The sequence below is a fragment of the Epinephelus fuscoguttatus genome, linkage group LG19, assembly GCF_011397635.1.
Source record: "Epinephelus fuscoguttatus linkage group LG19, E.fuscoguttatus.final_Chr_v1".
In the NCBI taxonomy this organism is placed as follows: Eukaryota; Metazoa; Chordata; class Actinopteri; order Perciformes; family Serranidae; genus Epinephelus; species Epinephelus fuscoguttatus.
In genome coordinates, this window is record NC_064770.1 from 40,009,807 (window position 1) to 40,036,869 (window position 27,063).

Below are 27,063 nucleotides of genomic sequence, written 5' to 3' on the forward strand. Positions count from 1 at the left end.
TACATTCAGACAGCGCTCCCAATTTATCAACGCTCCACAGGTGCTCCAGCTTCCTCCCACAGTCCAAAGACATGCAGGTTAATTGGTGACTCTAGATTGCCTGCTGACCTTTCCACCGTCAGCTGGGATAGGCTCCACCCCCCTTGCGACCCCTAACAGGATAAGAGGTTATGGAAAATGAATGAATGAATGAGTGAATGAAAGGAACAATAGATGACGAAGGTGAAGAATCAGCCCTCCCTCAATAAGACCTTTAAATGACTGATCTGATCTGGCTCAAAGTGTGTGTGTGTGCGTGTGTGTGTGTGTCTGTGTGTGTGTGTGTGTGTGTGGTTTGGAGCTAAATATGTTCCTTTAAATCACATTACAGTTAAGCAGCCTGAGCCTCACCTTCGACACACACACATTCGTTCAAGACAATTATTCAGGATGTCGCAGTCTGTGACGTCTTCCTGTGTGTGTCCTCTCTCTCACACACACAATCTCACACACACACACACACACACACACACACAGTGTAGAGAAGGTCCAGCAGGTGGCGCCAGAGGAGCAGGAGCTGCAGTCAGCAGCAGCTTGTTTCCTTCATGTGATGTCATTCCTGTTCAGAACAAAACACACGGAGGATCATTCACAAATGTCGAGCAGACACACACCAGCTGAGTTTATTTTGTTTATTAGGCAGGGACACTGTGTATTAACCCTCTCATGCATGAAGTATGACCACATCAGTCACCCTGAGTGTTTTTGTTCATCTTTAAGCATGAAACAAAAAGCCTGATTTTTTAAAAAACATGCATTTTTTAAGGAGTTTTTCACCACGTTCACTGAGGTGGACAGTTTAAACCAATGAATAAAACAATTTGTGAAACTTTAAAAATATGTTTTTAATCCTGTAAACCCCTTATGGTCATCATAAAAAAATAGTATAATGTAAACTGCAGAGGAGCCACCTTGTGGTAAAACATGGTAATGAATGCTCATTGACACACATCAGTAATGTTGTTGGCTGTGTTACCTTCATTATAATCAGGCCCATCTTCAATTTGCACCACAGAACTCTGCAGATTTTAGGAATCTAGCTTCTTATAGAACTCAGACAGTCGGCACTGTCTCCTCCACCTCCTCGTACATGTGTGTGACGGTCGTGTGTTGTATTCAGTTGCATTAAAATCAGAGTCAGTGGTGTCGTGAGAAGAAATGTCAGAAATCAGATTTCCTGTTAACAGATAGTTCATGTTTGTTTCTCTCTGCTCCGTATTGAAGCTTCAGTTTTAACGACCGTGTGTCCCACAGTTTGTTGTTTACATTGAAGTACTGATGATTAAAGGGATAGTGCACCCAAAAATGTAAATTCAGCCATTATCTACTCACCCATATGCCGAGGGAGGCTCAGGTGAAGTTTTAGAGTCCTCACATCACTTGCAGAGATCCAAGGGGAGAGGAGGTAGCAACACAACTCCACCTAATGGAGGCTGACGGCGCCCCAGATTCAAACGTCCAAAAACACATCATTGAAACCACAAAATATCTCCATACTGCTCGTCCGTAGTGATCCAAGTGTCCTGAAGCCCCGACATAAAAAGCTGTTTGGAAAAACCTCATTTGGACTCTGTTTTTAGCCTCATTGTAGCCTGTAGCTCTGACTGCCTCTCTGGACACCGCGCTCACAGATGGAAAAAAAAAACCAGACTCAGTGTGTAAAGGCCAGGTCTACCTGTGATGTGTCAAAATGTCTTTACATGGAGACAACAAAGGAACAAAGTGCAGTGAAGCTGAAGGTGATCGTGGGTTAGCAACATCAATTCAAAAAGTAAACACTGTGTAAAGACGTAAATCTGGACGGACTGAAGGATCAGAACATTTGGATATTAACTGACTCCAGGAAGTCGTCGAATTTGACAATAGAACGCAGGTCATTCATTAAGCTCATCTCTTCCTCTGTCACTTCCTCGTAGAGCAGCAACACAACAATAGACACCGAGGAGAAGTCACGAGGAAACACACTGAGGCTCCACAGCAGGACTCACACTGTCTATAATCCTCTCACTAACGTTGCACCTGTAGGAGTGAAAACATTGAGTTTGTTGTTCTTTAATATCAAAACGTATCTCTGTGAGGATGATTTCATACCTGGACAAACAAGACAGAGGTTTGATTTATGCTCCTGTTTCAGTTTGTTTGACTTCAAAGTGCGGGTGGGAAACAATTCACTTAAGTCTGGGCAGAGACGGAAATCAGGTACAACTTTTACTGTTGTAATCTCTGAGTAAGGTGACGAAATAGCAGTTTCAAGAAAAACATGAATGAAGCAGGAGAGTAGAAAAAAGCAAACAGCTCAAGGACATGGACCTTTAGTTAGCAACTGTAGCAACTCAAGTTGAGATAATGTCTGATCCTGGACCACCCTGACTCCCCGTCAGATCATCAGACTTTCAGTTGCTGCTGTTACACAGGTTTGACCCGGCACTGCGACTGGCCTCCAGCTCACTGTGGCCCTGGCACTGGAGTTTGCACTGGTTGAAGGTCCGTCTCCGGAGCTGTTGCCTGACTTCCCTTTCGGCAAAGTCTATTGGGCCTTTTCCACTCTCACTTTTGGCCCCGCCGAGTCAAATCATGCAGCGCCGATTTGCGTTATTGCGTTACATTAGCCTCAACTCTGATGGATGTGCTGTCATGAGCCAGGCTTTTTAAAAACATAGTTAAATTTCCCAGGGCCCTGGAAGTACCGCTGGATATTGGGTTCAGTCACAACTGTAGTTCGTAAGCTAACTAGCTATTGAACTACAGTTGTGACCTGCTAATGTTCAAACTACATGTTACAGCAGGTAAACATCTCGTCTTACACGTTTGTTCTTGCGTTTTTATGCGGCTGGAAGCGGTATGTTAGACATTCTTGTGATCACGATATCTCAAGAACGCCTTGAGGGAATTTTTTAAAATTTGGCACAAACGTTCAGATTCTGTTGTTCAAAGGTCAAGGTCACCTCGTCTGTCTTGTACTTGTGAAAAGGATATCTGAGCACTGTCAGTCAGTTTCTTGAAATTTAGCTCAAACGTCTGAACTCAAAGATGACCCAAGGTCAAGGTCACTGTGACCTTGCGCCCATCTGATTCTCATAAACCTGACATCTCAAGAACACCTTTCTTAATTTCTTAAAAGTTGGCACAAACATCTACTTGGACTCAACACTGAACTTATCAGATTTTGGTGGTCATAGGTTAAAGGTCAAGGTCACTGTGACCTCGTCTGTTTCATACTTGTGATTGCGATATCTCAAAAACACCCTGAGTTTTTTTTGTTTGTTTGTTTATTTAGCACAAATGTTCACTTAAACTCACTAATGATCTGATTAGACTCTGTTGTTCAAAGGTTAAGCTCACAGTGACCTCATCTCATCATAGGTTAAAGGTCAAGGTCACTGTGACTTTGTCTGTTTCATACTTTTGAGCACAATATTTCAAGATGGCATTGAGAGAATTTGTTTAAATTCTAGATTGGATTTAGAAAAGCTGAATAAAATGACACCACCTTCTAAAGTCTTTATAACGACTGTCACCAACATGGGGATTAATAGCCTGACAGACCTGCTGTGGCTACTTTCAGTTGCTGAATCATGATTGGACAGTTCCTGTTTGGGGGGAGGGGTTTACTGAACACTCACCTGTATGAAGACAGAGCAAACCAACAGGTGCTGAGAAACTTTTTATTTTGTCTTTTTCAGAAGAGTCGACATTGAGAAGAAGACCTGATTCATCCGTCTGTCCGTCCGCTGTCTGTCCTCCAACACATGGCCGACCTCGAGGACCCACTTTAACACACACACACACACACACACACACACACACACACACACACAGTGGAAGGACGGGGGAGGGGCGTCCAGCTTCAGCCTTCATGAATTCATCACACACCTCAGGTAAACATCCTCTAGTCTGTCTCAAAGAGCTGCTGTGGTTCATACTGGTGTGACTGGAATTACATGTACTGGTTTGTCAAATGAAACCGTGTCTGACTGGTTGGCTGCTGGTGATTTGATTGGTGGTGGTGGCTGAAGACACTGGGGACTGGACGTCACCTGTCTGAATGTCTTGTCATCTTCTGTTTTGATACTGTTGTCAATGAGCATGAACTGTCTGCACCTTCACCTGATGGTGCTCATACAGGTGATCTCTGTGTTCACTGTGTCAGAGTTTTGAATCCATATGATCATTTCCAGCTCCAGTCTTTGTCCTCGGGGGTTCGGTTCCTCAGTTGTTGGTTTGTTGTTGCTCTTGTCAGCTCAGTTGATTATATGAAGGGAACCTTATCGAACTGGCAGCTCAGTTTACTGACTGGAGGTAAACAGTCTGAGGAGGACAGAAAGATTTCCAGCTGACTTGGTTCATGTCTTTATGCCGTCGATTGGACTGGTCGGAGGCATTATGTCTTCAGGTTGTTCGTCCATTAGCATGTACGTAAGAACGTTTGTCTGTCTCATCCTTGTGAACACGATTCCTCAGGGTACCTCAAGGGACTTTCCTCAGATTTGGCACAAACGTCCACTTGGACTCAACGATGAACTGATTTAGATTTTGGTGGTCAGAGGTCACTGTGACCTTGCATCCATCTAATTTTTGTGAACATAATATTACACGAACGCCATAGGGGAATTTTTTTCAAGTTTGGCACAAATGTCCACTTGGACTCAACAATGAACTGTTTAAATTTCAGCATTCAAATGTCAAGGTCAGTGTGACCTTGCCTCTGTCTCATTCTTACGAACGTAATATCTCACTTAACACGTTAGGGGAATTTCGAGGTTGCAGTGATATGCTAGTTTTAAGGTGTACCCTGATATTAAAGTTGATGGTTATCTACGATATTGGAAAGAAAATGCAGCTAGTCGGAGAATCTCAGCTTCATTTTAGTTATTTTCAAAAGGGAGACATTTAAAACAAACTTCCATTTAAAGAAGTGTTGCATCATCAATCTCAACTTTATTTTACTTTTTATACAAACTTTGATTTATAAAAGTGTTTTCAAGTTTCAGTTATAGCAATAAAATATTTGTTCAACCAAAAGCAACCCCTCTGGTTTCATTCCTTTAGGGGTCATTTAGACTTATAAAAATTCTGTAATCCTGGGGGGTTGTATGAGGTACTTATCCATAGGCACGCCCCCAGTTTGGAGAAGCAGGCCAACCCAATCACCAGAAAAAATGTTGGCATTGTACATTTCTGCATACCATGGATACGTTACATTTAAATGTTATTCCGTGGTGGATACGTTGAAACTTTAGGTTTCAACAACACTGTGGCTAATGTGTGGTCAGGTTTGCCAAAAGATGGCGTGGTTATCGTTAGGAAGAGTTCATGTTTGAGCTTAAAGGATAACTTCGGTATTTTGCAACCTGGGCCCTATTTCCCCATGTGTATGTGTGCGTATGATTCATAGGTACAACTCGTTCTAAAGTTGGTTCAGTATTGAGGGAGGCGGATGCAGCCAGGAGCCGCGAAACGAGCCAAAACGGTAACGGGGGCAAATGCGTCCCGTATAAGTTTGCACATTAAAAGTGTTTTTTTTCGCCACTGACCGGTTCAGATCGCCAGTGCTATCTCTGTAGATAGCATACTAAGTGTTTCCCTTACCTCTGGGCTGTGACGTCATCTCGCGAGAGCTTTGCTCGTTGCTTGAAAACAGAGGAGCCATGCTGAGCGCCGCTCAGAGTGGCGCTGGTTGTCCCGGAGTACAGCTGAGAGTTTTACTGCATCGATTGAAAACAATGGTTCCTGTTTGTGCTTATCTGAATTGCAAGAACAGGATGTCAGCAACACTCCGTACAGCTTTCATAGGCTGCCTTTGTCGGACGGCGAGATGCTGAAGTTGTGGCTAGTTGTGCTACAAATGGATGCTAACACACCTCTTCCTCAAGAAGACAGCTGTCCCACGAGTAGAGAGAGCTACAGACACAGTGGAGCAAAGCTCTCACGAGATGACGTCACAGCCCAGAGGTAAGGGAAACACTTAGTATGCTGTTTACAGAGATAGCACTGGCGATCTGAACCGGTCAGTGGCGAAAAAAAGCACTTTTAATGCGCAAACTTATACGGGACGCATTTGCCCCCGTTACCGTTTTAGCTCGTTTCGCGGCTCCCAGCTGCATCCGCCTCCCTCAATACTGAACCAGTTTTAAAACGAGTTGTACCTATGAATCATACGCACACATACACATGGGGAAATAGGGCCCAGGTTGAAAAATACCGAAGTTATCCTTTAAGCTCAAACATGAACTCTTCCTAACAATAACCACGCCATCTTTTGGCAAACCTGACCACGCATTAGCCACAGTGTTGTTGAAACCTAAAGTTTCAACGTATCCACCACGTAATAACATTTAAATGTAACGTATCCATGGTATGCAGAAATGTACAATGCCAACATTTTTTCTGGTGATTGGGTTGGCCTGCTTCTCCTTTAAAAGTTCTGGTTTTGGTGGGACAAAAGCACCTAATGTCATCCTCATGGCGGCAAGAAAAAGTCAGGGGATCAAGTCACAAGGGTTCATGCTCTGGGGAGCAGAGTACAACACATCAGAAATGTTAGGACATAGAGTCACTGAATAAAAGAACAGAGCACCACAGTTATTATACATACAGTTATGTAGGAGGGCTGTCTCATAGAACAGGAAGCTCAACAGGGTTTCTGTTAAATTAAATTACAAATAAAAAAAACAGCTGTTTAGTCGGTGAACATTGTGAGTCATAGCGGAGCTGAATGTTGTAACGTTACCATTGTTAAAAGTCGAGGAAAATTCTGCTGGCCTCTAGGCTAATTTATACAATGTAAAATACCATAGGCTCATGCTAGTAATGTTAGCATGTTTTTGTTTGTGGGGGAAAGTGTCCAGATAAACACTGTTGTTTTATCTGTGAACCTCGTGAGCTAAAATGGACCCAAATTGTGTACTTGTGTTCAGTATTGTCGCCATTAAGGCATGTTTTAGGTGTGTTTGAATCACAGAAATCAACACAGTGACATCGAAACCACACCGACAACTATTTGGAGGTGTAACGACAGAGCAACACAGAGACACCACTGCACAAGTACAAATGCTGAAGGCCATGTGTGTGTAGGCTACGGCCACAACTATAAATCTGCCTTCAGGCCTACATATCCTCAGAGCCAGTTATTCTCACTGCACATTATGAGTGTAGAGATTTAAATATGTTGGACTAAAGCAGATTTTTATCATCAAAAACCAGTAACTATTGGATAAACAAATCCCTGATGCCAAAACACACTGATACTCTGTTCCACCAACATGGAACCAGTTGTGTTCCAGTTCCCACACCTGATTTTTAACCGTTCAAAATCGTGTGTGTGCGTGTGTTAATTTGGCAGCAGCACACGGTGAAGACACCTGTGCGACCTCCGCTGGTATTTCTTGACACCTTTGTCTCCGACTGACTGACTGACTGTAATTTGGTTGTCATGGATACAGATATAGTACCTAACGCACACACAGACACACAGACAGCAGTGTGACTCCAGGGGTTGATGCGCCTCAAATAGAAACGCAGAGATGAGTCATCCGCTGAGCTGCTGCAGTACACACACACACACACACACACGCACACACACGCACACACACCTTCAGCAGATGTGTTTAGTATGTGAGAGCATTAAGATGTCTGACACACTGGTCAGCACACGGTCCTGATGGGTCTGTGTGTGTCTCTGTGGAGCCATGACGTCAAGTAACAGGACAGAGGACAGGAGGACAGGAGGAGAGAGGACAGGAGGGCAGGAGGAGAGAGGACAGGAGGGCAGGAGGGCAGGAGGAGAGAGGACAGGAGGACAGTACAACACAGGACAGGAGGATAGGAGGACAGAAGGACAGAGGACAGGACTGAGGACAGGAGGAGAGTAGGATAGGAGAACTGAGGACAGGAGGACAGAAGATAGGAGGACACAGGACAGGAGGACTGGGAACAGGAGGACTGAGGACAGAAGACAGGAGGACAAAAGGACAGGAGGACTGAGGACAGGAGGACAGAAGATAGGAGGACACGGGACAGGAGGACTGAGGACAGTAGGACAGAGGACAGAGACAGCACTGCAGCAGCTCCCAGCCTCACTCAGGAATCAGTCGTCAGTATTTACATCTGTGTGTGTGAGTCACGGTGAATCTGCTGGAGGACACAGAGCTGTTTACACAGGAGGTGAGGACGATGAGGGTGATGAGGGTGAGGAGGAGGAGGTGGGATGAAGGTGATGATGATGATAAAATGATTCAATGAAATATTATCATTCCTGGAAAGGAAGCTGTCACCAGAGCAGCAGCAGCAGAGCACCGTCCTGAGATGATCCACTGGATCTGATGTAGAGCTCTGACTCCATGACGCCTGATTGGCTCTGATCCTTTGGTCTGTTTATTGTAAAGCAGTCAGTGACATCCCATAATACTCTGTGAGAACGCTGGAACCTTAAAGCTTCAGTCAGGACCGAGCTGCTGAATGGAACAAACAAACACTATAAATAGCAGCCAGGAGTTTCAATTAATAATATCCACACTGCCACAGCTACGGCCCAGAGACGTACCCATTGGTAGCTTTGTCACCTTCTACCTGTGCCAGTCCTCAATGCCTATGTGCAGTTTCACATAGATTGACCACGTCAGTGAGTAGAAAAACGTGGGACAGACAGAATGACTGACTGACAGAATGACACACTGACAGTTTCTGTGATTATGTACAGCATACCATACCATGACTTAGTCATACCAAACATTAGAAACAACACCAACATTGGTCCACAGGGGGAGCCACAGCGATCGGTTGCATTTTAGCCATTTTGAAGCATTTTTCTGTTGTTATAGCGCCACCCAGTTGCCAATTAGAGTTAAATTTCTCCAGTCACCTTGAGGCGTCCTGTTCTACATATCTACCAAGTTTAGTAAAAATCCATATGGCGGTTAGGCCTAGATAAGAAATGAGCTCTCTAGCGCCCCCATTTTGTTTGATGGGCTCAATAATGGAGGGGTCCCCTCAGATTATGTGTGGTCATATGCCTACAAAGTTGCGTGGTGATGGGTGAAACCCTTGAGATGTTCTACACCTTTATGTGATGAGCCACGCCCTCCGCAATATTCATTGCCTTATAGAAGCTCAGTTTTAGGAAGTTTTCCAACTTTTGCCAAGAGGGAACTTTAGATATTGGTCCCTAGATTATGTTCACCCAGTTTCATGCAGATCGCTCAAACTTCCTAGGAAGAGATCCATTTGAAGTGTTTTTCAAAAAATTCAAAATGGTGGAAAATCTATATAACTGGAAGTTATGGGTTCTTGAGGCAAATGTGTTCCTCATGAGGAGAGGCATCTCTGTGCAAAGTTTCATGTCTCTACCACATACGGGGCATGAGATATGCCCATTCAAAGTTTGACATTTCAATGGGTTGCTATAGCGCCCCCCTTTGGCCAATTGATGTAATATTGCTTCATTGGCATCCTCCCATGACCCTCTACCACTGTGCCAAATTTCACATGGATTGACCAAGTCAGTGAGGAGAAAAACATGGAACACACACACACACACACACACACACACACACACACACACACACACACACACACAGAGTTTTCCTCATTATATAATAAGATAAAATATAATCAGTGTGTTTTATTTAGCATTTAATCAGCTGAGAATCAGAATCATGTTGTCGTTACCTCAGAATAAGACGTTTGTACCGACATCAGGTCCTCGTCTACAGAGATCACCATGTTGCACTGAGGGTTCAAACTGTATTGGTCAAAGCTACTGGAGAGTTTACATCAAAATAAAATGTCACATCATTGAATCCCCAGAGACATGTCGGAGCTAAGCTACAAGAAAACAGCAAAAGTAACTCGCTACTTTTATTTTTTGACTTTATGTTAAATCAGTGTTGTCAGCAGAAAATGTTCAGTTGAACAGTTTATTTTAAAATAAGAGCTAAATGAAAACTTTTCTTTTCATGGGACATTTGGACTAGGCTTGTCATGATACCAGAATTTCAGTAGTCGGTACCAACACCAGTGAATTTCCACGATTCTCGATACTCATTCGATACCACGATAAAAATCAAAAACAGAACTCATGTATTTCTAAATTCTCTACTTTATTGAATTTGTTTCAAACTTTAACTCTAAGGCCTCATCTACACCACAAGCGATGCGGCAGCACACGTGTATTCACACCACAACCGAACAGACGCGTCATGCAGCAGCCGCTGCTGTCCCGTCAAAATATAAACCACACGCGAACAGTTGGTGGCGGTAGTGCACCGTGTTTGTAAATCTCCAATAAACCCCAAAGAAGAAGTGAGTTTCGACTCAAAGCCCCAAAGCTCATACTGATACAACCCATGTTGCACCGCCATGTTTTGATTGTAGCCCAGACAAACCAAACACTGGCTCTAGACAGAGACTTTAGTTAGCAGCCTCTCTGTGACGAGCAGCGATGAAAAAAACACTGATTTGTAATGTGAAGCACTTTATTCAAAGTTTTTACAGGTTTTACCTTTAAAACAGATCATTATGTGAACAATTCTGTTTATAAAGATCTTAAATAAGAACAATTACAGCAGACGTACTTACTGTTCCTGCAGCAGAAAGCTGAGGCTTCTGTCTTCCTCGTCATCACTTTGTATGCTCATAATGACGTCACTGCACTACAGCATGTGCTGCAAAACCACGCAACTGACGTCTCTTTGACTGGATGGTGAAAACATTCAATCACTGCCAGGTGAGGAAACATGTTAGCATGCTCCTTCCACCACCATCAAAGGATCCTCCTTAGGTGTCTTGATCTCCATGTCGGCTGCCACCTCATCCTCGGGCTGCAAAGTTTCATGGCTGGAGTCCTCCACGTCGGTGACCAATGTGACCACGGGGTTTTTGTGGGTTACCCAACCCGATGAAGGACTCTGACCTCAGTACTTTTCGGTACTGACCAAAATGTGTCTCGTGATGTGTTTCATCCAGTGATTTTGGGTCTTTTTATCAGCTGAGAAGCCAAACAATGAGCCAGTATGAAACACACAGGTGTCGTAGCGTCAGAGAAAGTTATGACATCACGTCCACAGCTTCTGGGTGCGTAGTCTTTCTATTGACTTATGTTCACAGTCAGTTTGTTTTACAATAACCTGCGAGGTTCTTGACTTATAAAATTATCTGGTCAGTTGGAGTTATTGGGGTATCGCGCTGCTCAGCCTTCCTGAGAAGATTAAGTCAGGGTACGTGAAAGGAGGCTCCAAATGATTGTCGAACCTCAGATTCAGGAGGATCATGTGGATCCTTTCCTGGCCGTGGAACAGTGGACCAGCTCATCACCCTTGTAGGGCTGCTGGAGGGGTCGTGGGAGTTTGTCCATCCAGTCTACAAGCGTTTTGTGGACTTGACGAAAGCTTATGATCGTATCCGTTGAAGAGTCTTGTGGGGGGGGGTACTGTGTACTGAAGTCAAACACGTTCTCAGTGGTCGTCAGCCTCCGCCATTGTTGTCCCTTCTCTCTGATTCTGTTTGTGATATTCATGGACAGGATCTCGAGGTGCAGCCGGAGGAGGAAGCGGTCTGGTTTAGGGACCTTAGCATTGCATTTCTGTTCTTTGCAGATGATGTGGTTCTGTTGGCTTCATCACACCGTGACCTCCAGCAGGCATCAGGGCTTTTTGAGTCAGCATCTCCAAATCTGAGGCCATGGTTCTCTCTGGGTTTGGAGAGAGTTACTGCCTCAAGCGAAGGAGTTCAAGTATCTCATGGTCTTGTTCATGAGTGAAGGTAGAATGGAGCGTGAGATGGATCGGCGAATGGTGCTAGACCATCAAGGTGACGAGGGAGCTGGGCTAGAAGGCAAAGCTTTCTATGTACTGGTCCATCTCCGTCCCAACCCTCACCTGTGGTTATGAGCTGTGGGTAGTGACTGAACTACCCTCTGTACTGCTGCTACTCTGTAGGGTGTCTGGGCTCAGCCTGAGAGATAGGGGGAGGAGTCAGACATCTGGAGGGAGCTCGGAGTAGAGCCGCTGCTCCTTCATGTTGAGGTGGTTCAACATCTGATCAGGATCCTCCTGGTCCAGCTGGTAGGAGGCCCCGGGGCAGACCCAGAACACACTGGAGGGATTATAGATCTCATCTGGCCTGGGAACACCTCAGGGAAGTGTTGATGAGGAGAGGGACGTCTGGAGGACTTTGCGCAGCCTCAGATAAGCAGACGAAAATGGACGGACAGACAGTTGTCATATGTGTAATTTAATGACACAATTCAAACAGGATCAAAATATTATTTATCTGTCTGTTGACTACTGAACATGTTTAATCCCAAAATAAGTTCCCATGGTGTTCCACAGGAAGGGGAGGGGCTTTCCCATCCCTCGTGTCACCAGTCTAGCACTGCAAATATAAAGTGGAACGACACCTTCTCTAACACACAGACGGGACAGTGCGGCAGCGCGAGCAGTCACAGACGCCGAGGTTCAAACATGGCTGATCTCCACCTACAGAAACTCCAGCACAGAATCTGAGGAAGAGGAGGTCACAGTCCCGCCCACACGGTTTGATTGACAGGTGATCTCTGGGCAGTGCGGCGCAGAAACATGACAGCACTGAACAGCTCCCCCTCCCCCCTCCACCACCACCACCACCACCCCACCCCAGAGCTGTAGGCTTACTGCTCTCCCTCCCGTCTATTTTTATCCCCGGCTCCTCCTCCTCCCCGCCAGGCTATTTTCAGCTATAGTCCCTCCATCAACCCCCCATCTCCTGTGTTAGTAAATGCTTCTCTCCTCTCCTCTCCCCTGCCTCGTCTTTAATCTTTAAACAACAGAAGCACGCAGCAGAAAGAGGAGTGAGTGAAGGTGGACGGAGGGATGGACAGCGAAGAAGTGTTTCCTGTTTCCCTCCGTCTGCATGTGAAGAAGAAAATAAGCTGTTGTTGACTTTCTCTTCATCCGTTTAACTTCCTTTCCACCCAGTGATCTACTTTCAGCCTCCCTCTCTGTCCTCACCCTCCTCCCTCTGCCTCAGCGTTCATTCAGCAGCTCAAAGAGCGTCACACACACACACACACACACACACACACACACACACACACACACACACACTCGGCAGTGACTCTCAGACAGTGAATATTAGCCGTCTGACCAGCAGCTGTTTCTGGTCGCTGTGCAGAGCTCCACTCTGCAGCAGCCTGCCGCTCTTTGCTGTGTGTTTTCAGGGATCAGAGGACAGCGTGTGATCTGTGGATGTTCATTTCTCTGGGAGGACTTTAACTCGCCACCGCTCGTCTTCCTCATTTCCTCTTTTTTTTTTTTTTTTGTTCATGATTATAGCGCTCTGTCCCTCTCCCTCTTTTCCTTCCATTTCCCTCTCTCTGTCATTCTCTCAGCGCTTCGTTCTAATTTTGGAAGCATGGAACCTCGGGGAGCACTCTCCCAAAGCTATTTACGTCCTCGCCTCTCCTCCTCCTCCTCCTCCTCCTCCTCCTCCTCCTCTCCTCTCCTCTCCCTCTCCAGGAGGAGAACAGCATGAGGATCCTTTGATGCAAGCGAGCAGGGGAATTCTGCTTCTCCTCTCCTCTGTATTTGTGTTGTGTTGTTAGCTGCGGGTGGTGGTGGTGGAGAGGCTGCAGCGAGCGATCGCTCCTCAGCATATGGAAATGCACAGGCTGAACACGGCGATGTGATTTCATCGATTACCTCCTGGTCTCCGTCTTTGCTTGTCCAGTTTGTTTGTGAAAGAGTCAGAGAGGTGTTCAGTGCACCAGAGGAAACTTTTTTCTTCCGTCTGCAGCAGAGCGCTCTGCGTGGATCAGGACTCCAGGTGATGGAGGCGACCGACCACAGAGTCACATTTCAGGTCACTGCAAAGTCTGGATTTCCTAAATTTGACTCCTAAAGCTGCACGTCTTTTTTGAGTTTGATTCCTGAAGCCGAGCAGAGGGGGAGATTTGTGCAAGCTGCGTCTGAGCCGTCTGAACATTAGAGGAGAAGATTTTGTCCCAAGTGTCAGTGACTGGTCATCGCAGCACAAACGGAGCAGCCAAAAAGCGGACGCTCCAGGAGAAGGTAGAAGGTCCCTGCAAGAATCTGCAGCTGAAACAGGATATCTCTGCTGGATTACACAATAAAAGCACAGAGGAGTTTTCTGCATTTTCTCTTTGATGGAATTTATGATCATTTTTTAATCAGTTTAAAGAACAGAAGCACAGAAAAGCTTTTAAAGTTGAAGAGCATCTTTCAGTGTCTGCCCCCCCCCCCACACCTGTGCTCGGCAACTTGAATCCTAAACTGAGCCATGCTGACATCGGGGCAGAAGAACTGACTGGTGTCTGTTTGTGACAAAAGAGAGCGCTGCCTCTTGTCTTGGCATGCTGTTGCATCCCACAGTGTCAGGATTGTGCGCCATGTTGCAGACCATCTATGAGACTGAGTCCTGTTTCTCCTCCACCAGCACAGACAGCCACCACCAGCCTCTGGAGCTCCTGAGCGGCAACAGGGGCTCCAGCACTGCCATGCCCACCACCGGTGAGTCATCTCTGGGAGAGGAGAGGAGAGGTGGTGGGGGGGGGGGGGTGCTCAATAGGGCATCAGACTGAAGGTTCAGATTCAAATATAAAAAATGTGTTGCTGCTTTGCAGGCTTTTATGTGTGAAGAAGTCTTTTGCTCACCTTTCCATGTTATGTTTTAGTGTGGTTATGAAAGAAGGATGTGTGTGTGTGTGTGTGTGTGTGTGTGTGTGGGCGCTCAGAGGTTTTGTTGTTGAATCGGATGTGTTGTCTGAGACATGAGGCAAAGATACAGCGTGCAGTGAAAGGGACAGGAGCACACCGCTGCTCTCAACAAAACAGGAAGTTAGTTATTGTAGTTTGACCTGCTTATTAACACGGTCAGCAGTTTAAGCTGCAGCAGCTTCTGTGACACACAGATCATGGAGGTAATTAAGGTACTTTAAAACCCCTCAGCACCAGACTGCTGCACCCTTGATTCAGGACTGCTTCTCATCGTCAAATCTTAACACAGACATGTTGCACATATTTTTAAATTCAGTGTGACTTTATCTTTCTGAGGATCTCATCCTCTCTGACGTCCATCACAGATAAACTTGTGCAAGTCTGCACTTGCATTTGAACTTAAGTTTCCTTCAGTATCAAAGTATTTCAGGGAAATGTCTCCACATTAACGTGTGCACTGCAAACAGGTGCTGCTGGTGGATAATTCGGCATCAAGTTGTAGCTCAGAGCTAACTCGCTGCATCCACAGCAACATAATACTTCCTGTTTACATCCTCCAAAGCCCCTAAATTCAACACATCAATTATAGGACTATACTTCACTCACAGGATGACATTTTGTGTTATCTGTCAGTCCCCCTTTGTTTATGTTGAATTTTCTTGCATCCCTCTGGCAAGCAAAGAATCCAAAAATTGGAGAATTCTTGATGAACTGACTGGAGCTGAACAACAGCGACACTAAATCAAACATAAAAATTCTTACAACTCGTGCAGAGTAATCCGAGTCTCATTCATCCAGTCAGTACTTTACAAACAGCCCTGTCTGAGAGCAACTAAACTTAAAGCCAGACTTCACTGACAAAAGCACTAATTTTACCTGACTGAACACAGGAGCTGCTGGTCTATAGCTGCCCCCATCAGTTTTGCTTGGTGTAGCTATGCTGTTGTTAAACGTGGCTTTCTCAATAATTTCTTGGATTCTTTGTTCACTCTGGATGTGTGAAAGAAATACAAAGGTTTGTTCAATTCAGTCACACTCAGGTTGGTTTGCCCCTCAGTGCGGTTCATTTGTGCGGGTGTGAACACACCAAAACAACCGGACCGAGACCTTCTTGAAGAGGTGGTCTCAGTCTGGTTCCAAAGGAACTCTGGTGCGGTTGGTTTGTGGTGAGAAGGTGTTGCGACCTGGATGTGAAGCAACTGCAGTCACATGACACATTGTTTGGGTTAAACATGAGCATGTTACAGTCCTGGAGGATTATTAATGTGCACCTCCTCCTGTACTGCCTTAATATGCACATTCAGCACATCCAATGCATCAAAACATTGTTTTCTAGTTGGAGCCGCGTTTGCCTCGTTTTCAAACTGTATGCTTTGACTAAAATGAACAATGACAGCAATATAGTCCACGATGAGCAGCGCTAAAATCAACCTGCGTAGTTGTCCCTCCATTGTGACATTAGAAAGTGTCACATTTATCTTGCAAGTGTACTCTTCTTCAACGTTTGCTTTACTTCCTGGATTTTTCCCACATGGAAATTCTGACCAATCAAGAGCAGCTTTCTCACACAAGGCATTTGATCTGGTCCTCTTGTAAATGCTGCCGTGAGAACACCAACCAACTCTAGGCAATTATACAACTTTGGAACAACATGAGTCCCTGATTCAGACCAGAGGAGACCACTCTAGGGCTGACAGGATCCCTAGATACAGATATTTGCCTGTGTTAAAAACCAGTGGACATATGGTTAATATTTTTAAATTGTACCCAGGGTGACGGAGGTGTTGATGCAGTAAAAACTACATATAGATGAACCAGTTGCTCTCGAAGCAGAGTAGATCCATAAAGCACAAAATCTCCTCAAGACTTTCTAGGATTAAAAGGGCAAGAATGCTTCAGGCGCTGCTCCTTAAATCACACGCGCTCGTGATTTCCTGTAAAATTCCATCCCTGCTGTACACAGCTCCTCATCTGTTTATGGATATCCTTTATTTGGGAACTTTTTGAGACTGTGAAGAACAGTTTTGGATCACAGAGCCGTGAGTGTGGACTGCTGAGGACCTTTATCTTTGCTCTGATTAGTGATAGATTCAGGTGATTTACTGAAACACACATGTAGAGTGCGAGCGCAGAAACTCAGTGGCTTTTGTTGGTCTTCAACCTGTGGACTTGTTGTTACAGTCCAGTCTGCTGAACACAGTGAGGTGAGCCGGGTTTGGAGCGTGGCTCAATGCCTGCAGGTTGTTAGCTGGTACAAGCAGGACGTGCGTTCACACTAATCTTCTTTTCTGCTGCATTTACAGTGTTGGCTCAGCAGCTAGCTCAGGTCAGTGTGTGTGGTCAGACTTAAAGAAATACCTCACCCCCCATATGACCTTGAAATCCATCAGTAAAACAGCCTCTGGTGGACAAAGAATCCAAAAACTGAGAAATTCTTGATGAAACAGTGACCTTGTATAATAACTGCAAAACTCGTGCAGAATAATCCACGTCTCATTTATCAAGTCCTGCGCTCAGTTCTTCACGGACAGACAGACCTCTCTGACAGGAAACGGAGCGCTAAACTCAAAAATGTTCACAGCCACAAAAACACTGATTTTACCTCACTGAACACTGGAGCTGCTTTCATCAGTGAGGTAGTTTGTGTTATCGTGTGACTTTGGTGTATCTGAACTAACACCAACTACCGAACTCATGGAGGCAGCTACAGACCAGCAGCTCCTGTGTTCACTGAGGTAGAAATAATGTTTTTGTCAGTGGAGTCTGGCTGTGAAGAGATCATAGTTGAGTTTCTCTTTTTGGGTCAGTTTTAAATCGTTAAGTTTTAGTGAAAAGTTGCGTTTTTGAAGCACTGAACACAACTGGATGAATGAGACTCGGATTTTACTGCATGAGTTGTGTGAGACTTTGTAAATGGATGTTTTGATTTAGTTTTGCCGGGGTTAAACGTGGACCTCAATGACTTATGTTCATCAAGAATGTTCACCTTTTTTGGATTCTTCGTTCACTGTGGAGGCATGAGAGTTTTCTTGAGTAATTAATACAAAAATAATTATTTGGAGGGGTGAAATTTTCAGTTACACAGATTGTCACAGAGACGATGTGTCCTTTGCCGTAGCTTGTGTTTACGCATATTAGCATGTGTTGCTCAAAGCATACGGCTCAAAGTTTCTTGTGAGGTTGATTCCATGTTATACGCATCAGTCTGCATGTCATGTATGTTGCACGTGGCTGCATGCGCTGAACCGTGACCCCTGTACTGTGGCTGTTTGCCGCTGTTACACTGACTAGGTCATCACCACAGCTTTGCACTGCGCTCATGGGGCAGTTGATATTGGACTTAGTTGTGATGCCCAACCTCCAGTTTCCCCTGGTTAGCGCTGTTAGCTTAGTTAGCATTATTAGTGCTGTTAATAGAGTTAGCAACATTAACTGCTAGCCACCAGCTCAGCCACCTCTATATTGAGAACTGTGTGCTACAACTCATATGCTGTGAATTTCACATGGATCCCAGAGTTAGCTAGCTGCTAGCTGCTAGCTAAGCCACCTCCATATTAAGATCCATATGTAGACAGCTTATATGCTACGTATTTCACAGACCATTAGGTGCTAGCCACCAGCTCAGCCACCTCCATGTTGAGAACCATGTGCAGACAACACCTACCCATTAAATTTTGAGTAGCTATAACTGCAGCTGGAGCAGCTACGTGACCCGCCCTCTAGCTGTATGACTAGCCCACCATACGGACACGTCAGTCCACCATCAGCCCCCTTTGCTCCTTGGCCTGGAAGCAAAGTCCTGACAAAAGTTAACTAGCTATAAAGTACAACATTAAAAGAGAGGTGGTTGAGGTTAGGGTAAGGGTGATGGAAAGGCTACACATTTGTTGTATTATGCTAATGCTAACTTAGCAATTAGCTAACGTTAGCTATGAAATATTACGTTAAAAAAAGAGGTTTAGAGGCTTAGAGGATAATGTGAAGGCTACACCTCATTATGTATGCTCAAGCTAACTTAGCGATTAGCTAGCAATGAAGTAGTGTTAAAAGAGACCTGGTTAAGGTTAGGGTAAGGATAATTTGAAAGCTACATCTCGATACTTATGCTATTGTTATCTTAGCTATTAGCTAACATTCGCTATGAAGTATTACTCTAAAAGAGAGGTGGTTAAGATTAGGGTATTCAATACAACATAGTGCTGTAGCAGGGTTCAGATAGCCGCCATGTTGACAGGTTTGTCTTGTGAAAGTGGTGGGTGTGGTTTGTAGGGGCGTGTCGTGTACGTTTCAAACTGAATGTGTCTGCAGCCATACATGTTTCCTGAATTTCGCACAGGGCCTGAGTTAGCTCTGTTAGCTGCTAGCTGCTGCTCAGAAACCTCCATGTTGAGAACTGTGTGCAGACAACTCTGGATGTCACACAGAGCCCTGTAAACAGTACGAACACTGACTGTGTAACTGATCGGACCAGATGTTGTCAAAAACACGAAGCCTGGTGTAACAACAGACATCATCAGCTGTGGATGACCTACAGCCTACCAGCCCATAATACTTCTGACCCACCCTCTGTCTCTATAGCAACGCTACACATGTGACTGCTCCCTCTCTGTAAGCTTCTAATTTGTCTAAAGTACACACAGCCATTATACTATTTTTACCTCCCTCTGCTGCTCTGTCTTTTCTCTCCTCCCCTCCGTCTCTCCCTCTCTTCGGGCTTTTTTTAGTGTTTTGCAGGGCTGATGTCATCGCGCCTATTTTCTGTTAGCGCCGCACAGCGAACAAGACAGAGACAGGGAGAGGAAGAGAGGGAAGAGAAAAGACGAATATTGGTTTCCAGAAATACCTCCGAGCAGCAGCAGCAGCAGCAGCAGCAGCTCTGTGAAATCACAGCGACTGAGACGGAGACAAAGAGACAGAAGTCATCAAACTACACACCTCCTCTGTGTCTTTATGACCCAGACCTTTATTCATACAGGTTGACAATCTGAGAATGTTAGAGACGGCCAATTTAATCATTGGAAACATAAAGTCAAGACTTCCCAGGTAGCCAAAATCACCTGGCCCAGCATCTGGCCGAGACTCGGCATAAATGGCGCTCTAGACCTTGCTGCCTATGCTGTCGTCACTGGGTCCTTATCAAAAATCACCTGGCCCAGCATCGGTCCAAACTCTGCACGCTGGATGAAATTAGCCGGGCTGTGTCTGGTTGCCTAACTCGGCTGAGACTCGGCATGAAGGAGGCCCCAGAATTGGGCCAGATCATTTGGCCCGATTCCGGTTGCCGACTCTGCCATCAATGGGCCATCATCAAAAATGACCTGGCCCAGCATCAGCCCAAACTTGGCATGTTGAAAGCAATAAGACAAGACACATTTAGTTTCCCGACTTTGCTGAGACTCAGCGTCAATGGCGTAAGAGACTCGGGCCATGTTCAGACATACATATAGAGACCGACGCATAGAGCAGCGTTCACAAATGCCTCGTCATTTTGCCGTTTAAAACAGCGTTCGTAATCTCCAACTGGCGACGTAAAACTTTTTTTTTTTTGTTGTTGTTGTGGCAAAGATGTTAGCGGAAACTCTGTGGCGTACCCGGCTGGCTAGGGTTGCAGCTATATACCGGTTTCAAGGTATACAGGTATAGGTTCATCTTGACTTATAGTAATAACTCAGAAATATTGTAATACCGTGAATCATGTTATTTTCTGTCACCGTACTGTGAAAATTTCACATCATGTTAATCCTGCAGCTGGCGGCTGGCGGTGAGCTGCTGGTCCCCGCTTTGCTGCGGTCCAAAACAGACGGCTCTTTTCTACCTCTATGGCAGTTTTGGCGACACCTCTTGCGTCGTAATGGGCTGATTGCGATATCGTGACCATATCTGTGCAACAACTGTAGTTACAAATGACAGAAATCCAAGCACACAAACAACAGTGTTTTCCGTGAAGACACTCATCAAAGTTTGGTCGAGAGCTGCAGGCAGGGTGAAAATTAAAGGAGGTGGCCGCCTCCTTTTTCTCTCTGCAGGAAAAACCCTCCATGTTTGAACTTATTGATTAAATTAGGTTTGACTTTGCTTAGTTTTTTTTAGTTTTCTTGTACTTTAGACTCGTCAGCTGGTCTGAGTTTAAACTTGAAACGTTGGTGAAATGTGTCGTTAGAAACGTCCTCAGACTGGACAAACTGGATCCAGTGTTTTTACTGCTGCAGTGAGCTGAAGTCAGTTTTAAACCAACACGACTGACTGAGATGTTGCCTCTTTGTCACACTGTACGTTAGTGTGTGTGTGTGTGTGTGTGTGTGTTTACCAGACTATAAATGTCTTCAGTTTGACGTCAGACGCTGGCTGCTGTGGAATGCTGCTCTCTTGCCAAACTGACTGTTGCACACACACACACACTCACACAGGGACAGTGTGTGTGTTGTAGTGGAGGGGGAGACACGTGCGTCACAGTCAAACGCCAGAATATTTGTTTAGGTAATTTAGATGTGAGTGGCTGCACACACACGCTCTCAGTTTTGGGTTTTGAATCGGCCTTAGTGAGTGAGCTGAACGCTCGCAGTGAGTGTGAGTGTGTGTGTTCAGTCTTTATCCAGAATAAGACGACGGAGGTGTAACGGTGGATTTGAATGAGTAAAGTCGGTGTTCCTCTCTCAGGTTGGGACTAAAGTCAGCTCAGATTTGAAGTGATGAAATCTTTCCTGCTCTAAGTCATCACAATCCTCCGTAATGAGCTCAGCCTAATTGTGACTGTTGGTGTTTGATGAGCTTAGAGTCCACGTGGGCCGCGGGAGCAGAGAGCAGGAGCTGACCAATCAGAGCCGCCCTGTAGAGACGGGTCACAGGTCAGACTACACCGTAGCTTCTTCCTAATTGAATTTCCTCTTTGGCCGGCAGACAGCTGAGAGCCTGACATCCCAACACTGATCCAATAGCAGAGAGGTCAGCTGAGGCCAGGAGAGCAGAGGCAGGTCAGGGTCGCCTCCGCCCTGCTGAAGGGCACGTCGACAGGTGCTGCAGACCACCCCTCATATAGATCTGTGTGTCTGTCTGTCTGTCTGTCTGTCTGTGTGTTGACCTGTAGCAGCTGAGATGACAGAGTGACACTGAGTGTTAGCGTCAGCCTATACATGTAAACACTGAAATAACCCCATACAGGAAGTGTTCGTTCATCCACCTAAGTGTATACACTTTTGAATTTTGCACAAAAAACATGACTCTCAGCAGAGCTGGAAGAGTTGATGTACTGATGAGAACAAAATGCAACAAGTGCAGTGGGAACAGACTTCAGGCCAACACACACACCGGCACCAAAAGGCACGTGTTAAATTAGTCGCCCCTATTATTTCTATGTACAATCTGACGCTGGGGACACATGGATGCACCGCCCCACGACACTTAAAGCCACTGTCCAATCCGAGCCTCACTGCCTCTGAGCATTTTTTTTTTTTTTTTTTTTTTAAACCTTCTCGTGCTCTGCTTGTTCGTACCAGCTCCCGTAGCAGCTCAACTCTCCTCCTTACCGTGGATGTATAAAGAGCAAAAATAGAACTCTGTTGGTGTCTCTTGTTTGATGAAGAAAGGTTGAGGAGAGACTTAGGCCCAAACCCTTGCCCACTAACCCTTGGCCCTCAAAATGAAGCAACGAGGGGTAGGGGTTGAAATCTTTCCCTAGGAATTGGGACACCACTCACTACGTCACTGCATCAGTTACGTTCACACATGCGTAACTATTTTAAACAGGAAGCTGCGAGCCATCTACATTTCCAGCCGGCATCTACAGTGGAGTCTCCAGTTGAGTTCATCCTACCGATCGCGTTTGCCGCATTCATCATGCTTCATTTGATGAACGACAGACGACAGGGGACTTCTGATAGCTAGCTAACCAGCTAATATTACGAGGCAGCATAGTTATGCTAGCTGGCGTGTTATCGTAATGTGAAAAGTCCAACAATTTTGCAGAACAGGACAGATAACAGAGATAGTGCGAGCTAGCTAGCTAGCTAACAAGCAACCTGACGACGGTAACGTTAGCTATGTATGAACTTTTTTCCCTGTCTCTTGCTCAGTGGTAGCCATGGCGACGTTTACCCCTTGCTGCCAAGTCAGCATCTGAAATCCCTCTCTCTGAAGGGCTAGTTTCATACCCACTACCCCTCGTTATGCCCCCTACCCCTACACGCAAAAAGGAACTGGGACACCACTACCCCTCGCGGGAACATGCAAATGTAGGGGTAGGGCTAAGGGGGGGGGGTGTTGGGACGGGCCCTTGTTTTTGAGGTTGAGAAATATCTTAAATTAAACGACCCACATTCCCATCGTCATAAAGATAGTGGTAAAAAAGATACGTCCTGGTGAGCCACAGCTCTGGAGATCAGCTCCTCAGGTGAGAAATAAAGTCAGATTAGTGCTCGTCCACACATGATCTGAAGCTAACGCAGAGGTGGAAGAAGCACAGATCATTTAGTGTGTGGTCTTTAGATGACGCACTGCAGCGCAGTGCTTCCTGTTGGTGTCAGGGGGCGGCACTTGACGCCCGTCATACGATGACGCCAGTGTGTTTTCTGTTGTTTGATGCTCTTTTAACGATGTGCTGATGTTCAGGGCAGACACCTTCTGATTGGTTGGTTGATGTGCTGTTGTCCGACCAAATTCTCATTGGTTGGACAGTTCCTGGTGTTTCTTTCATAAGACCACCAAATTTGAAGACCACCATTTCTTCAAATTTGGCACAAACGTCCACTTGGACTGAAGAATAAACTGACTAAAATTGTTTGTGGACTCAACCAAACCCACCTGTCGTAACAAATACTTGCTCTGGACGAAGGGAAGTTTAATGCATGTAGGGTTGTGGGTTCAGTATTGATCCCATATCCATCGTTGTACTTGGTCTTTGTCCCGCCTCTCCTCCGCTGTGATTGGACGGCCTGACTCATAATGTTTGCATCACAGAAGTGAATGGAAATATGCAACAATTCACATTTTGTTATGCAGAAAATGTGCATTAGGTTTGATGGAAACTTGACTACAGAGTGTGTGAAGAATGTTCATGAGAGACACAAGTTTCAAAAGTTTCAAAACACACTCCGCATCTACCAGACACACCCACACAGCACAGTTACAGCTGGACTGTCCCTGAACACAACACTTTACAGACTGAAGTTTTAATGAAGCTGAAACATTTGAAGTGATGGTGATGAATTTTGGCCTTGGAGAGTTTCCATATCTGTTACTGAGCTAACGTCACTGTGGAGCTTGAAGCAGGAAATCAGTATTAATCTGTCACTGATTAGCCCACAAATCCAGATCAGTCGGAGGCGCTGCGTTTGTCACTGATGGAGAGGAGGGATGTGTTTTCTGTTTCTGGACTGCAGCAGGCTTTTCTCTCTCTCTGCTATAAATATGTCCAGTTAACATGCACTTGGATCAATGATGAGGATCGACTGATCACCCAGCGCCAGTAAATCAGCAAAAATAGTAAAAGTTGTAAAAAAAAAAAGAATGAAATTGTTTTTCTGGAGCTGATGACAGTGGTAGCGAAAGTGTGAGTCATCTCACTTCTTCTCATCTCTGTTGAGAGTTGCATATGTGCAGTACAGGTTGGGAACTCATGAGAAAATGGCGGCGTGTAAAGAAAGGTTGAAAATTAGCACCAGCCACCTGATGAATACCTGCGAGATTTGCTTCACTCATCAGCTGGAAGAAAGAAACAATGTTCACATAGGCAAGGCAAGTTTATTTGTAGAGCACAATTCGTACACAAAGTAATTCAAAGTGCTTTACAGAACAAGAAAATGCATTAAAATCACAATACAAAATAAAAACATAAATAATCATTATAAAATGAACTTTAAAAGAGAAGAGTGCAGATAAGATCCTTTCAGTCATATGCACAGTGAAATAGAGCTGTTTTGAGCCTAGATTTGAACATTGTCAGAGTAGAGGCCTGTCTCACATCTTCAGAAAGACTGTTCCAGATTTTAGCTGCATAAAACTGGAATCCTGATTCCCCATGTTTAGTCCTGACTCTGGGCACCAGCAGGAGGCCGGTCCCTGAGGTCCTCAGAGTCCGAGATGGTTCATATGGCACTAACATGTCAGAGATGTACTTTGGTGCTAGGCCGTAGAGAGACTTGTACACAAGCAGAGCTGCTTTAAAGTCTATTCTCTGAGCCACAGGAAGCCAGTGTAGAGACCTGAGCACAGGACTAATGTGCTCGTGCATTTCCTGGTTCTGGTCAGGACCCGAGCAGCAGCATTCTGGATGTACTGCAGCTGTCTTACGGCCCGTTTGGAGAGGCCAGTGAGCAGGCCGTTACAGTAGTCTAACCTACTAGAGACAAATGCATGGATAAGTCTCTCCAAGTCAGGTTTAGACACTATACCTTTGATTTTGGCAATGTTTTTTAGATGGTAAAAAGCTGCTGATGTTATTGATCTGATGTGGCTGTTAAAGTTCAAGTCTGAGTCCATTATTACCCCGAGATTTCGAACCTTATTTGTAGGTTTTAGAGAGAGAGACTGGAGGTGACTGCTGACACTTTCTCTTTGTTTCTGTGGACCAAATACGATGACTTCAGTCTTGTCTGAATTTAGCTGGAGAAAGTTGTTTTGTATCCACACACTGACCTGTTGGATGCAGTGACAGAGTGAATCCACTGGTCCATATTCACCTGCTGTCAGTGAGACATAGATCTGAGTGTCGTCTGCATAATTGTGGTAGGACACATTATTACTTTGTATTAACTGGCCTAAAGGCAGCATGTAGAGATTGAACAGAAGGGGTCCCAGGATTGACCCTTGGGGCACCCCACAGGTCAAGGCCATGTGGTCTGAGACACACTTACCAATTTCAACAAAGTACTTCCTGTCTTCTAGATAGGACTTCAACCAATTTAGGGCAGTGCCAGAGATGCCCACCCAGTCCTCTAGTCTCTGTGAAAGGATCTCATGATCGACAGCGTCAAAAGCAGCACTCAGATCTAGCAGGACTAAAACTGAGACTTTGCCTGCGTCAGTGTTCAGGCGGATGTCATTTGTCACCTTAATAAGAGCGGTCTCAGCACTGTGATGGGGTCTAAAACCTGACTGGAAAACATCAAAGGAGTTGTTCATTATGAGAAAGTCAGTAAGCTGTTGGTAAACAACTTTCTCAAGGACTTTGCCTAAAAACGGCAGATTTGAAATGGGCCGGTAGTTGTTCAGTACTGTGGCATCAAGACTGCTCTTCTTTAGGAGAGGCTTTATGACCGCAGTTTTCAAGGCCTTTGGGAATGTTCCAGATTGTAGTGACATGTTAACTATGTGAGCGAGTGGTGGTAACAAACTGCTCAGCACAGACTTTAGAAATCTAGTGGGTAACACATCGAGGCAGCATGTAGACGAACTCAGACTGGTGATGATCTCTTGGACAGTTTTGTCAGTTACAGGTGCAAAATGAGTCAGCTCTAAGTGTCTAGGTGGCTGCAGGGTTGTTACTGGTGTTGTGGAATTGATGGCATTTTTAATGGTCTGAACCTTGTCACAAAAGAATACTGCAAACTCATTACACTTAGATGTGGAGATCAGTTCCAACGGCAGTTGAGCTGGAGGGTTGATTTCCAACTGAAAAGACAGTTTATGAGCTGAAGCAGAACAAAAATACAAAATAAAAAAATACGCAGCTCTAAAACACGTAATGTGTTAATCTGAACGGTGTCAGAGGACGAAGGTAAAACTCCATCTGTGCATCACTCAGTTTGACACACATTGGAGAGCAAATAGCCAACGTCAGTGTGTTGTAGAAAGATGTCAGCAGGTCAAAAGTTACTTTTCTCAGTAATGCATTACTTTTTGGTTTAAGTAACTGAGTTATTAACTGAGTTACTTTTTAATGAAGTAACTAGTAATGGTAACTAGCTACGCTAACTACATGCTAGGCTAACTCCCATTGTTGCTGACAGTAGGGTAAGTCAATGCTAGGCTAATGCTAGTCTCGTGGTTATTTTTAGGTGTCAGGACGCTGTGTTCCTCACCTCTTCCACTATCACAGCTCATCTGAATGAAATGAGAACTGTGTGTGTGCGTGCATGCGTGGGTGTGTGTGTGTGAGATGAATGATGTAATAGTCTGACAACATTTTCCAGACTAATCGATGGCTCTGTTTCTGTCTCTCTGTCCTGTGTCCTGCAGTGGAGGTGAAGAGCAGCCTCCCGTCGGGGATGCAGAGTCCCGTAGGAGCAGCCAGCGAGCAGCGAGGAGGAGGCGGGGAAGGAGGTGAGTCTTTGATGGGGGAGGCCATATCTCAGAAGGGCGGTTTGATGTAGTGGGTTTATTA

The 27,063-nt window shown here is 45.2% G+C and overlaps 1 protein-coding gene and 1 long non-coding RNA gene across 4 annotated transcripts in view; one reads left to right on the top strand and one right to left on the bottom strand.

Annotated features, from left to right (window-relative positions):
- LOC125879334 (uncharacterized) overlaps positions 1-27,063 on the bottom strand; it is a 74,584-nt gene that overhangs the window by 32,195 nt on the left and 15,326 nt on the right. The gene's annotated exons all lie outside the window — the stretch shown is intronic.
- Positions 1-27,063, top strand: part of hdac5 (histone deacetylase 5) — a 65,379-nt gene that overhangs the window by 11,122 nt on the left and 27,194 nt on the right. Inside the window, exons 2-3 of one of the 2 annotated variants that reach the window (XM_049561040.1) lie at positions 3,723-3,917; positions 26,919-27,002. In XM_049561040.1, the coding sequence (XP_049416997.1) occupies positions 3,896-3,917; positions 26,919-27,002 (106 nt within the window). In that variant the 5' untranslated portion in view covers positions 3,723-3,895. Of the gene's footprint in view, positions 1-3,722; positions 3,918-12,995; positions 14,541-26,918; positions 27,003-27,063 lie in introns of those variants that run through there. The other variant, XM_049561039.1, reaches the window with a different exon arrangement.